We start from the raw sequence: 14,171 nt of genomic DNA, 5'->3' as shown, positions 1-14,171 counted from the left end.
GCCCTACAATAGCCCATTGTCCCGTCTCCCCCTCCACACTTCCTGCCAGGTCAGAATTCACGGAAATAAGGACACAGGGCAAACAAACAGCGCCGGCTTCGGCTCTCCTCCCCACGACCCGGGCTCTCCGGGAGGAACCCGCCATCGCCAGGAAGCTAATCAGCGTCGCGCCCCAGCTCAGCGTAAGCAAGAGAGCGGCGGTTCTGTATTGTGCTTTTTCAGATGCATGCAAATGTGGAGAGACGGGGGTCAGAGTGGGAGGTGAAGAGCGGTGAGGAGGGTGGAGTGGCGTCTGAAGAAAAAAGAAACTAGGAATCATGGGGGATTTCCAGGGGGACGCCTTCACGGAGCAGCAGGAATATCTTTGGTCCGAACCACAGCTGGAAAGGGGGACGTTGCCAGGTTTCGCTTTTTTGCTGAAACATTTCCCTACATGGAGCTGAACCAGAAGTCTGCAACCAGACCCAAATGTTCTCAACTTAGATAGAATCGGGATGCTGAGTTGTCCTGTATCGCCTTGACAACATAGTATCCTGCTGTGAAGAGGCACACACACACACACACTCATAAACACCCACCCACACACACACACACACACAGACATGACGCATCCAAATCCTCAGTCTGACACGGAAAGGAAGAACCGATCAGAATGAAAACAAGTCGTTTGGGATTTAGCTCTTGCCAGAAAAAAGGGAGTGAAACAGTCAAACACAGTCATAACTCTACCAAGAGAGAGAGAGAGAGAGAGAAAGAGAGTGAGAGAGAGAGAGAGAGAGAGAGAGAGAGCACCTGTGTCACTGCAGACTCCCCAGACAGACGTTTGGTTCCAGACTCCTGAAAAACACAGTAGCCGCTGTTATTCTAGGAGTCAAATTAGCGGACGGGCCTGAGCATTTAAAGCAGCCTGAGATTCGGGCCGGTCGGGCTGCAGGAACCGGATTTACAACCCGGCACTCAATCCAACGCCACGGCCATAAAGCCTGCGTATTACTCAGCCTGAGAAACAACTGGGGTCGTGCTTGAAAGTGAGAATTTGTGCTTATAAAACAGCTTGTTGGCAGGCGGACAGTGAGCCTGCAGGCGGCTCGCAGGGATACGGGCGCTGTGGGGGGAAGTTTAAAGCCCCCACAGAACTGAACCGTCCCTTTAAAGGTCACATAACAGCGTGTAAAAGTGAAGCGGACACGTTTTGGATAGGAAGACTTTTTCAGACCATTACTTATAATTCCTGCGGGCTGTTGCTCGTTACCTGAAATTGCTGCTGGTCTCCGATGCAGAGACGTTCCAGTCCCACAGCGGCTCAGGGGCCGGGTCTCTGCCCTCATTGCTCCGGTTTGGTAGTCGTGGAAATGGTTTCAGCGTATCTGGCAGGAAAGTTGTTTCCTGGAGAGACGTCCTCTGGAAATGTCCATCTTGTCTCACCCTCACACCTCCACTCAGTCTGCTTCTTCTCCTCTCCTTCACCTCATTGGAGGAGCTTTTCCATCTTATGTTAACAGAAGGTGCTTTGAGTTTGATTCTTGTTCCTCTGCTCAGATTTTGGGCTGTGACCACATGTCTCCTGTTCAGACCTGCAGCACTACATCTGGAACATTCACACTGAAGATTGTTCAGCGTGTTTTGATTGAGCGTGTCCTTTGTGTCAGTCATAGTCGTGTCTCGCCACCTTGCCCAAAGCAGAGCAGACCTGCAGCTCTGTTGACGCTCTATTTTCATGCCTGCGAGGAGGAGGGACTTTCTCTGGGCAAGGACAGTAACTACACAGTACCTTCCTGTAACCTTTCCAGTTGCGTGATGCTACCTGCGGCGTGACGGAGGTCAGGTGATTTGGGCGGATGCTGTCGTTTGTCATCGCTCGTCACTTTTTCATCAGGCAGGTGGGCGGCAGTCAGCGGTTTGGTTTGGCCTACAATGACCTCGGCGGCTGCTGGCCTTCCTCCTCCTCCTCCTCCTCCTCCTTTATTTCCAGCACTGAATCCTTTTAGACATCGCTCCGTCCCGTCCTCCCTGCCTTCCGTCTTCCCCTCCTCCTCCCCCCGTCCCTCCGTCCCTCCGTCACTCTCTGGCTGTTGTTTTCGCTCTCGGTCAGCTATAATTACCCTTCATCATGCCCGGGAAAGCAAAACAGTGATCTGTATCTCCTTATAGGAACAGTGGCCTAGTCTAAACACAGCCGCTGTACGTCCTCATGTTGATGTGTGTGTGTGTGTGTCACCAGCATGTTAAACACACCAGTGGTTTCATGTGTGTGGCTGTGTGCGTGTGTGTGCGTGTGTGTGTTGTTGTTGTGTCAGAAAAAATCTTAGTTTGTGCATTACCACAAAACACAAAGGCCCTGAACGCAACTTACTTTCATCAGGAGCTGGTCTCTCTCTCTCTCTCACACACACACACACACACACACACACACGCGCGCGCGCACCCACAGCGACCAAAGGGAGAAATTTGAGAAAATAGTGTAAATTCTGGGATGAAAAGCACAAAGACAGAAATGTAAATTGTGGTAAACTGTGGTGCCGCAAACATGAGACACAACTGCACGTCTGAAGACCAAACAAGGGAAAGGGTCTCGACAAAAACAAGCAAGAGAAGCAGCGAGGAGTCAATGTTCTGTGTTTTATCTCACCACAGAACACTGCATTCTTGACACACACACGCACGCACACACACACACACACACACACACACACACACACACACACACACACACATCTCATTTCCCTCATCCTCAGAGAGAAGTTGGCTTCAGGTCATTACTCTGAAAAAGCTTCTCCAAACAAATCAACGATAAGCAAACGCCAGATTGGGAGTGTGTTGCCCCGCAGTCACTTAAGTGTGTATTTATGATGTGTGTGTGTGTCTCTCACGGGGACACGACACCAGGGTGCCCCGTAGCATGAGAACCAGCTTTGGTTTCCCCCCATGCGTGTCAATCAGAGGAGGGCGATGAAAGCTCCTGATGGAATAACCAGGCCACGTCAGGGAATCGAAGAGGCGATAAGATGAAGCCGGGTGGAAACAGGAGGAGCGAGGGGTCAACATGGGGTCACACCAGGGCTCAAACATGAGGTTCAAATGTGGGGTCACACCAAGGGGTCAAACGTGTCAAATGTGGGAATCACGACGTTCCTCTGCTGGTCGGTGAGATATGTGCGAGTCGTGAGAGAGTTGAAGGGAAAAAAAAGAAGCGACGTAGAGCAAGAAAAATGAAAAACAGGGAGCGATTGTGAAAAGGCACTAAATTTGTAATCCGGCCTCCCCTCAGGGACCAGAACCTGAACAGGGTCCAAGAAGTGCCGGGCCAGCTTTTAGCATAAATAGTTGACGTGCCTCCGAACAGAACGGAGGCTGTTTATTTTGGGATGGGGAGAGGAGAGGGATGCAAGCCTGGGAGAGAGAGAGAGGGAGGGGGAGAGAGAGAGAGAGAGGGAGAGAGGGAGAGGGGGAGAGAGAGAGAGGGAGAAGGGGGGGAGAGAGAGAGAGAGAGAGAGAGAGAGAGGGAGAGAGAGAGAGAGAGAGAGAGGAACCGACAGATGGATGGAGGGATTTGAGCTGCGAGTTATTTGGAAGGTTAGTAGATGGTTGCTATGGAGTTCCTCAAGGCAATGAACTAGATTCATGTTCTGGGCGGTTGTTAGGTTTGTTGGTTTGGTTTCTAGGGCAGTCAATCACGCCTGTGCCAATCAGATACACACGTTCCACTCAGATCAATGACACACATCAGTCAGTGTCTCAACCAAGGTCCAGTCCCATGGACAGACAGACCGACCGCCACTTCAAAAAGCAGCAAACTGGCGTGATTGGATGATTATGAGAGCAGGGAGCCAATCAGGACAGAGCAGGTATGTCGGCTGAATGAGTGAACGTTTTGTTTTCCAGCAGTGTGAGTCTGCATGAGGTTGTGTTTACTTAAGCCTGCCTACGTGAGAATGTGTGTGTGTGTGTGTGTGTGTTAGTGCAGCTACTTCAGAGGTGGCAGAGGCCTCCGTGTCGTCAGTCCTGACGAGCGCTGGCAGACGCCCAGGCCGCCTCAGAGCTCCAACCAGTGAGGCAGTGAGGCCGGAGCGAGGATGCTCCTGTTCCTGTTGATAAGACTCTGTTTCCTGCCGGACGGGTCAGCGTGGAAGCACACACATGTGCTCTGTACGGGGCGGGGGGGTCACGTCAGCTCAGTTAAAAAGCTCTAAACAGAACTCTCACCTCCTCCTCCTCCTCCTCCTCCTCTCTGTGGGATGTGAACACATCACAGCAGTGAGCAGCTGACTGACACTTCCTGATCAGAGGACGATAATCATGAAAGTCATAATGAGAATGATGAAAGTGTCGAAACAACTGAGTCACGATGACGTCATCGTTTCCCACGCAGGGTTTATTTCCTATCAGCAGACGCTCAGCTGATGAAGTCTGATGGCTTCACTCACTGATTAATTATAGCAACTATTGATATTCTGCGCCTCTGAGCAAAGCAGCACATCTCACCAACAAAGCCTCAAACTCGCACACAAACTGGGACTGGAGACACGCTTGACAGCCTTTAAAGTCATTTTCTCTTCTCTGTGGCTATATTCACAATACATATTAGAAACAAAAATGACGTCATCTCAAAGTGGTGATCCTGCCACAGCGCCCCCTACAGCGCGGCCGGGACTCGTGTTTACTTATCGATACCAAACGGTGTTGACAAGTCACTCGGTGTGTTCAAGTGAGACGTGTGACTCAGACCCCCTGCAGCGGCCTCGAAACCCCCCCGCGCCCCCTCTTACCCCGTCTCTGGCATCCGAGCCCCGCCCCCTCCCTCATCCTCCGGGCGCCGCCGCTCCGCACACAAGCGCTCCAGCGGGTCTCACAGTCCCGCCCGGGCAGCGGCGCACTCGGACCTGATTGACCGCTAACAGACGCGTTCACGCTCCAAACAGCGCCGCGGCGTCCAGCTGAGGTGAGTTCATATTCAATCTTTATGGGAAATCACCGATTATACTGTAATATTCCGGAGAAACTCCGCGCCTCTCAGGAGAAAGTGAATCTCTGATGACTTCTCTCGCACTTTAACGCCGTTATTCATTCTTTATATCATATCAATCATACTGTACTAACTTCTCTGTTGTTCTTGGAATCTAAATCACGTTTTAATCCACTTAAATGCTTTTCAGCCTGTATATTTTCAACCACATACCTGAAAATCTACCTTCAATATTTGTATCACATTTCTCCAGGCGTTTACATTTTCCTTTGATATTCTTTAAAATTTGATTAAAAAAATAATTGTGATACTTTTCTGGATGAATAGATATGAACTTAGACGCTTCTGTTCATGTTGATATCGACTTTTGTAGGATTATGGGTGAATTATTCGCAATTTTGTCTTCTGATCAACTTCCAAGAATAATAATAATAAGTCTGAGTTGAGTCCAAACTGATCTGGTCCGGTTGGTGTTCAGAGTTCAGATGAGGCTGTGGTCGTCATGGTGTTAAAGGTGGTTACGGCCTAGACTGGGTGCTGATGAAACTGTCCTCACGTCTCCGAGGCGTAATTCAATCTGCACGCTAACATATTTATACTCCGCTCTGAAATATATCATTACTATTTCCCCGCCGAGTCCTCAGCCAGAATAAACTGCAGCAGAGCTTTGATTTGTATCTGTGCACAGTAATTACAGCGGCTATACGCGACACAGCCTATCAATTTCCATACGCGCCGCACAAATTACCCAGAGGCACTTTGGGTTCAGCGGGACGCCACGTGATGGATGTGACGTTTGGTGGCCTTGAAGTGTTTTAATTACAGAGACAAACAGACGCTCATTACAAATTGGGGGGCGGCGGCCTATAACCCCAATAACCTGCAGGCGAGGCTTGAGGGAGGCCACCATGTGAAATACCACACACACACACACACACACACACACACACACACACACAGAGGGGAGAGCTTGTTGTTCTGTCAATAGCATGCACAGTGTTGATCAATGAAGTCCGATCAGCAGCCATGCAGCAATGATTCAGATCTATAGGATCTATAGACGATTCTGACTCTATCACGACAGTACAGTAGGCAATCTTCCCCTCTTCAGCTCCTCTTCCTCTCCAATCGAGACATTCTTGCGTCCACACAGTCGTCTTCTGTGCGTTTCTCTTCCATTTCTCACTTTTCTCTTTACCCGAGTCCCACATTCCTCAGGGCTTGACCCTCTGCGACCTTTGGGTGTCATTGACGTAACCGCCCGGTGAAGAGGTCAGTGGCAGAGGTGTGAACTGTGAATCCGGGCCGCCGTGCGCGTTTTCACACCACGGGGATCCCTGGGAGGTTTTGAGGTGTGTTTGTGTGTGTGTGTGTGTTCGCCACACAAGTGATGTTAGGAGAGGTGATCCATCATGGTCTGGTGTTGCCATATGGTCACCACATTCCACCTGCTTCAGGATGTCACCTCACGACTCAGATGTCTGTATTGGTGTGGCATTCCTGGATTGGTTCTGGTTCTGGTTCTGGTTGGACTTCCTGAGCGAGGACCTCCAGCCTGACCCTTCTCCAGAGTAGAACTGAGAGCAGGAACTGGACATTCTGAGGAAAAACGGACAGGGATGAAGGTCAGCAGCTCCAAAGAACACGGTGGATTGTCTTCTCCAGGTGGGCAGTGGACTGGTTGACCTGAGGGAAGGAGCTCCAGGCCCGTCCAGCTGGGAGGAGACCACAGGCCGGACCCAGAATATGTCCATGGTCTGGGAATGTCCCGGGATCCCCCCAGAAAGTGCTGGAGGACGTGGACATGGAGAAGGACTACTTTACTCAGCATGCAGTGTGTTTACTTTGTGGTTTGAACACTCCAGCATTTTCCTCTTAAGTTTCAATAAGGAAAAGATAATTACACCTCAGAATGCAGAATCCAGCCTGGAATATCTGGAAGATCTTGGAAACCTTGGAATCCTCTGGAATAACGAGATAAACAGAAGGCGAAGGGACAGTAAAGAGAACAAACTGGGACTCTTGATCCCAGCAGATGCAGGAAGTGGAGAGAACGGATATTTGCAGGAGCATGAACATGTTTTCTGTGCTCAGGAGGAAGCGGAGACGTGTTGTGTTTGGATCCCGACCCAGCGAGGACGGAGAAAATAGGGAGCTAATTGAAAAGTCGAAGGGTGAGACTGAAAAAATGCGGCCTTATCTTGTGTGTTTGTTCACCTGGTTAGCGGGGTTAGTGAGTGAAGGGGCGAGAGAGAGAGAGAGAGAGAGAGAGAGAGACAGGGGGGATAAATGACCTCTGATCAGAACAAAGTCCACTCAAATCAAACAAAACCTACAGTAAAGTAAATAGTTTTGGAGTTACAGTGTGTGTGTGTGTGTGTGTGTGTGTGTGTGTGTGTGTGTGTGTGTGTGTGTGGAGCCCTTTTCAGCCTTTGTAAATGTGTCAACAAAACATTCAAAGGGAGAGAGAGAGAGAGCAAACACAAAGGAAGAAGGATGAAGAAAGTGAATAAATGTCAAGGAAAGAGTAGAAGAGAGAGAGAGAGAGAGAGAGAGAGAGAGAGAGAGAGAGAGAGAGAGAGAGAGAGAGAGGGGGGAACAAATCAAGAGGATGAATGAGGGATGAGAGGGGAAGAAAAGGAATGAGTGGAGGGAGAAGAAGAGAAGAAGAAGGATGATGTTTGATGGTCGTAATCGAGAGAAGGACTCCACCGACCGATGCTGAGCTCAGGAATGTGTTCTCTCACACACACACACACACACACACACACACGGCTCCTATTAGACTGTGGTTAGGCTGGTTTATATCCAGCAAAGCCACCTCGAGCAAACACCGTACGTACAGACATGGAAATGTTTTATTGCGCCCTTCTGTGATGTACGAGCGTCCAAAGGGCCCTGAACGCTACGCGGCCCAAAGAAAGCACAGAACCTCACGTTTAAACCGGCCCGGTGGCTGGATCTGTGGGCACTGACGCAAAGTTACCAGGTGGCCACTTGGGGGCACTGGTGTGCGAATTTATCAGATTGCAGTGTGTTTGAGCGATGGGCTGCTGCAGCTGTCACAGCGTCTGTCTGTGAGAGCTGAGAGAGGACGGGCGACATCATCCCTACTTCCTTTAGTTCTCCAGATTATAATACCTGATGTAGCGTTCCGTGTATGTTTTCTGTTTACAGTTACGACACTTTGATGAGATAAGCAGCAGTGAACGTTTCTGCAAACTCAACAAATCAGAGTGATAAAGACAGAATGAACATTAAATTGTGCAAAATCAGCGAAAATTATGTCGAAAATGAGAAGTGACAGTGATAAGAGCAAAGATGTTGTCCGTTCTTCATCATTCCATCTCCTCTCCTCACTTGACCTTCTCCCTCCCTCCCTCGCCTCTCTGTGCCCCGGTTTGCCATCCTCCCCCTTCACTCCTCTCTGGGAAATCTAAACTCATTTTCCTCTCCCATCACTTCTCCCTCCGTCTACGTTCAGGTTCTCATCCCGTCCTGCTCTCCTCTCCTCTCCTCTCCTCCTCTCCTCGTTTTTTTTCCTGAGGACATCCAGACCTCATTCTCCCTCTCTCTCCCTCCTTGACAAGATTCAGTCCTGATCTGGCAGAGCAGCCAGAGCAGCCAGAGCAGCCAGATGAGGGTGGGAGCATCCAGGGGTAACGGAGATGATGAAGGGTTTAGGGATAATCCAGGCTCCCGTCGCCCCTGGTGTCCAGAGGTCCCTCGGCCTGTTTTAAAACCCAGACATGAGACAGGCTGCTGTTGCCGGGGTTACAGCACTTTATTACCTTTTAAAGACTTGAGGGAGGTTTAGGTCTCCAGTGCAGAGCGGCGGGACAGAAAGAGGCGAGTTTCGTCGGACGGGACTCAGAGTCAGAGGAAGACGAGTCACAGGGAGCGACCTCCTCTGAGCTGCGGACAAAGGTCTTTAACGGGATTAGAGGCAGAGACCAGACCAAAGGACTTCTGGGAAACACGCGGCTTTGAGGTTTGAGGTCGAGCAATTAACGATCCCGCGTGTTCGAGCATAACCGACTTTGTGTCATATGGGAGCCGATGTAACCACGGCGAGGTCGGCTTTGACACCATCCTCATCCTCTATCCAGCACCACAGCGCCACTCAGTGGACAGTCTGGGTCTTTTTATTCCAGTGAACCTGGACGTCCCCTTTATCATCCTGTTGCCATTATTTGCTTCTGTTTGTTATTTTGCATACATAAAGACGCTCTGGCTTATGGTTGTTAAGTGCTGCACATCCTGCGGCGGTTGTGGGAACGCGTGTGGGCTCACACACACTCACACACACACACACACGCCGTCTCAGATTCAACATTGCACCTCGCCGCTCTGCTCCCCGCTGCCTCTTTGTGTGCCTGGATGCGGCCCTGCTCGCTCGCCGCTGGTATGTGGTGCGTTTCCTCCCTCGCTCGGCTTCCAGATGCCCCTGTTAAAACGCCAGCCAGCCAGCCAGCCAGCGCGGGTGGGGCGGGGGCGGCGGGGGGAGGAAGTGGAAGGCCGGGGACTGCGGTCAGCAGCAAATTAGAAGGGGCTGCTTTGGACGTGACGCAATCCCCCTCTGGTGAACCGTGGCGTGTTGTTAATGCAGCCAGACGGGCTGCGTTGTGTGGGAGGCCTGTCGACGTTCGGCCGCTGCTGTGGAAAAGAGTTTAAAGAGAAGCAGAAGTCCTGGTCAGGGCCGCCGTACGCTATCAAAACATTACAGATTTGGATATCCATTACTCTGCTGGCAGGGAGCGAGAGCGAGAGCGAGAGCGAGAGAGGCCAGCTCTTCATTTGCCTTCATCACACACTTACACACACACACACACACACACAGTTTAAGTAGCACAAGTAGCAACAGCATTTATCAGGAAACCTTCAGTATCTGGTCGAGCTCGTTCATAAACAAAGCTAATCCTGTTGATTGAAGGCTCCAGATCTGCTTTGAAAGTGTGATAAATGAACTTTGTGTAACCTTCACGCAGACAAAAGCGGCACAAAATGGAAGCAGGAATCCCCTGAACCCCTGAATGCTTCATGGTTAAGAAGCAGGATTCAGTTTCTGCACAGAGGAGCGACTGTGCTCTAAATTTAGACGTTCCAGACCGGCGACTTTTGGAACGCGGAAACTTAAAAGACCAGAAAAGTTGTTAAGTTACACAACAGCCAGAAAGCCCCTAAACAGCTCAGGGCCTCCTGGAGAACAAACTGTGATAATCTCCTCACATCCCGTCTGCAGTGTGAGATAGATGATCTTCTCTCTCTCTTCTTCTCTCTCTGCTTTCAGGAGACGCTTCCACGGTGAAACCACACGAGCGTTTGCAGCTGGACTCCAACCTATTTTCTGCGCAGATGCGGACGATGCCAAAGCCCGAGGCGAGCCGGGGAAACCAGGCGACCTGACCGCACTGCAGCCGGCCGCTTCCAGGAACTCCACTGCATAGCGTTCTCCTCAATTTATATCTGCTTAATTCATCCGGCTATGCAGAACAGCGCAGAGCGGCACAGAGCGCCACAGAGCGCCGCCTGCACATGATAAACACTGCTAATATTCCGGCGAAGTATTTGGCGCCGCAGGCCCGGAGTTCAACACCAGTGGTTTGGTGAACTGTACACACGTGGAAAACCTCCTCAGTTGGATTAAAGTCGATCTCAGACGTGGGTTCTTCTCTCGGGAGCATCATGAACCTGCAGGAGAAGCTGTCGGGCCTTAAAGGTCTCGTCTCCCAGTCGCACAGCAAGCGCCGCTTTAAGGGCGACATCACGGTGGACATGATCAGCCCTCCTTTGGGCGACTTCCGCCACACCATGCACGTGGGCCGCGGCGGCGACGTGTTCGGGGACACGTCCTTCCTCAGCAACCACGGCGGGACGGGCAACAGCGGGAACAACGGGAACAACGGGAACAACGGGGAAACGGATTCTAACTTCACCCCCGACAACAAGATCGGAGCGTTCTTCTCCAGGACGTTCCGCCAAATCAGGAGGAGCTCCGATAACCGGCCGAGGGGGGAGGCCAAGGAGCTGTCGCCGCCGCCCCCCGCCGTCTCCCCCATCATCAAGAACGCCGTCTCCCTCCCCAGGCTGGATGTGGACCTGCCCAACGGGACGCCCACCACCAAAGTGCTTTTCCCCAGTTCACAAAGCACGCCGGAGGAGAAGAAGAGCTCCTACGGTGCGTACAGACATCTCACACTCCACGTTTTACTGTGGACCTTGATAGTAAACATCCTGGTTGATGCTTGTGTGCTTTGTTTGTGCAGTGAAAGTGATGTTTGACATTGTGCAAAGATCTATTTCCCAAGATTTGATGCATAATTGGTCATTTGCTCTCATTTTCAGACAGAAATCGTTGTGAACTCTGGTGGAAAGTAATCAGTCTCTTTGTGATACCATCCATTGTTACATACAGAGTCGCTTGTCCACAGCTTAACTACTTTAAATCATCAGCATCTTTATCTACAGGCAGTAATCAACACAGATTTGGCCCGGATGCCCTCCTGAATCACCTTGACTCATAATCAGCCGCACTCTGATAAAACTCACACACACACTCACACACACACACACACACACACACACAACGATTTGGCAGCGAGCCGTCCTAAGAGGCTGATTGAATAACAAACATCAGGCTCAGACCTTCAACGGAAAACATGACGGGCTTTTGGAAATCCCTTCAAACTAATCCTGAATGTTTACAGATTCCATGTTGGCTCAGTTTAATGGACTCACCAGTCTGAGCGTCCACACTGACGATCCACAACCACAACATGGAGGCTAAAGGTTTCAGGTCCAATGCAGTTCCTAAACTAATGAATTAATTGTTTTCACCTGGAGTCTGAGGAGTCTGAGAGAAATCCTGCAGGATCACACTGGAGCGGATTCTCCAGCTGATCCCAGTCTGAGTGACGCAAACATCCTGTCCCACATCAAGAAGTGCTGCGGTCATTTACCCATGATGGCATCAGCGTGTGTGTGTGTGTGGTGTGTGTGTGTGTGTGTGTGTGATATCTGACAGGATGTGTGCAGACTCTTCATTTAGCAGGTTTAGCAGCTCTGTCCTTGTGTTTGTTTTGTAACGTCACACTGCCCCCTGTAGGATTGTGATCGAATGCCATGAGAGCACTTTGAACCTATAGCGCAGTGTGTGTGTGTGTGTGTGTGTGGTGTGTACGCAGACTCTGTCCCGGTTGATGTCTCACCCGTGTGGTCTGTCCCCGTCCTCCTCAGGTTTGGAGTCGGGCTTCGTCACGCTGCCTCGTCTCTCCCGCTCCGAGCGCCAGCAGCCGTCTGTCTCCATCTCCACTTCCTGTTCTCCCAACATCCACCGCGGATCTCTGACCGACCCCGCCGACGCCATCTTGTCCACCCGCTCCGCCTCCATCGTGACCTCTGACCCCAACATTGTGGCCGCCGCCTCCGCCGCTGCAACCTACTCCGCCTCCCTGCACTCCCTCACCTCCCTGGACACCTTCACCTTCACCTTTGACCTGGGCCCCTCCCTCATGAGCGAGGTGTTCGGGCTGATCGACGGCCACGCGGAGGAGCCCGGCCACGCCTGGGAGGGAGAAGAGGCGGGCTCAGCGTGCGGGCTGACCAACGAGGGCTCAGAGATGGACTCGGCTACGATCTCGTACGTGGACTCCCTGCTGAGGGAGGACTGTGGGGGCAGGAAGTCCCCCCAAGGGGCCGAGTGGGAGGAAGAGGAGGGGGGCGCGTCGGAGACAAACGGCGTGGGGCTCTCGTTTAAAGGCCCGGTGCCCGACGTGGTGATGGGGTCTCCTGGGCGAGAGCGGCTCGGGATGGGAATGGAGAGCGACAGGTTCCAGAGCGCCGCAGACGTGCTCGCTCGCCATTACGGGGTCAGCGGAGGCGTGAAGGAGCAGAGCAGCATGGAGGAGGAAGACTCGGAGATGACGATCATCGACCAGGCCAAGAAGAAGATGTCCTACAGTTACATGGAGGACGAGGACGAGATCAAAGTCTGAGCTGAGGAACACGGACGCCTTCTGACACTAAACCTGTTTATCTGATGTAAGATTCCATCTGAATCCATTATAGTCAAATGAAGTATTGGATATTGGATCCTCACCTGTATCTACTCACGCTTCCAAAGATATACGATTATAATGCCAAGCCTTAAATGAATGTATGTGAAAGGATAATCCAAAGACCGAGATGAGCGCAGGACGACGAGGAAGATGGCAGAGCGGCTCGATTCAGGAAGTGCAGACTGGAGCGAAGGGAAGTCGCATAAAGAGGAAAGAGGAAGTAGCAGACAGATCGGTCAGACTGAGGGAGGAAATACTAGCGTTACATAAGAAAGACGTTACAAAACAAAACAAACTCTGTGCTTTACACGCCGGCTTCCTGCCCCGGATGAGGGGGAAAAGATTCCAGTCAGAGCTGAAAGAGGAAGTGGAGAAAGAAGCTTCAGGCTCATTCAGCGTCCAGGTTTCACTCAGGAATACACCTGACAAGGCAGAAAAGGGAGTTGAAGCCAATTTGACTCCATCTTTGTGAACGTTTTCAGGCCTGTTACATCGAAACTTAGTCACTGACATCATTCAGTTTGATTTGTAGCATTCTGGAGATCTTAAAGCTCCCAAACAGGAAGTAGCATTACAGTTCTACTAGGAAATCCAGAGGACATGTGTGGCTTTGATCCCGTCTCCAGAATGATACAACTAACAAACACTACAGTGATCCAGTTCCGACTTAAATTTGCGGAAAAATGTCAAATCTTCAGTGTCAGATTTTGCGATGTGAGACGAAGACAAACCAAAGACACACACACACACACACGCATCTCAGTGGTTGAGGAAGCTGAAGTGCAACCTGCCGGAAAAGGAGAATCAGACTGAAGATGTTTCACTTTCTGCTTCATCTTCCGTCTCATTCTCCATTCCAGCGTTCCCACTTCAGCTTCCTGGACATTCCACCACCTGTGATGAACCCTCAGACGGACCCTCAGCCTCATGTTGACCCTCCTGCCCTGCGCTGTAGATACTCCATGTTGCTTTTTATATAGAAGAATCCCTCTTACATATACGTTCTTTTATACATCTGACCTCCTTATAAACACCTGCAGTACCAGTTACATCCACACGCTGCAGCCAGTGATGTCATATCCTGATGTAAAGTGACAATAAAGATGTTTTAATGACGTTGAACATGACTTTATTTACACGGCGATGCATGT

General features: G+C 50.9%; 1 protein-coding gene across 1 annotated transcript; it reads left to right on the top strand.

Moving 5' to 3' along the window:
* Positions 1-4,810: 4,810 nt before the first annotated feature.
* On the top strand, positions 4,811-14,142 carry cdc42ep1a (CDC42 effector protein (Rho GTPase binding) 1a). Its single transcript, XM_076171960.1, has 3 exons — positions 4,811-4,939; positions 10,254-11,141; positions 12,200-14,142. Exons 2-3 carry the CDS (start codon positions 10,649-10,651, stop codon positions 12,955-12,957), a joined length of 1,251 nt encoding a protein of 416 aa, XP_076028075.1. The 5' UTR covers positions 4,811-4,939; positions 10,254-10,648; the 3' UTR covers positions 12,958-14,142.
* Positions 14,143-14,171: the final 29 nt, after the last annotated feature.

Source organism: Genypterus blacodes, unplaced genomic scaffold, assembly GCF_046128005.1.
Source record: "Genypterus blacodes isolate CSIRO-AG114 ecotype Tasmania unplaced genomic scaffold, CSIRO-AGI_Gbla_v1 ptg000277l_1, whole genome shotgun sequence".
Classification (NCBI taxonomy): domain Eukaryota; kingdom Metazoa; phylum Chordata; class Actinopteri; order Ophidiiformes; family Ophidiidae; genus Genypterus; species Genypterus blacodes.
Note: the sequence above shows the minus strand (reverse complement) of the source record. Positions and strands in the feature narration are given on the sequence as shown.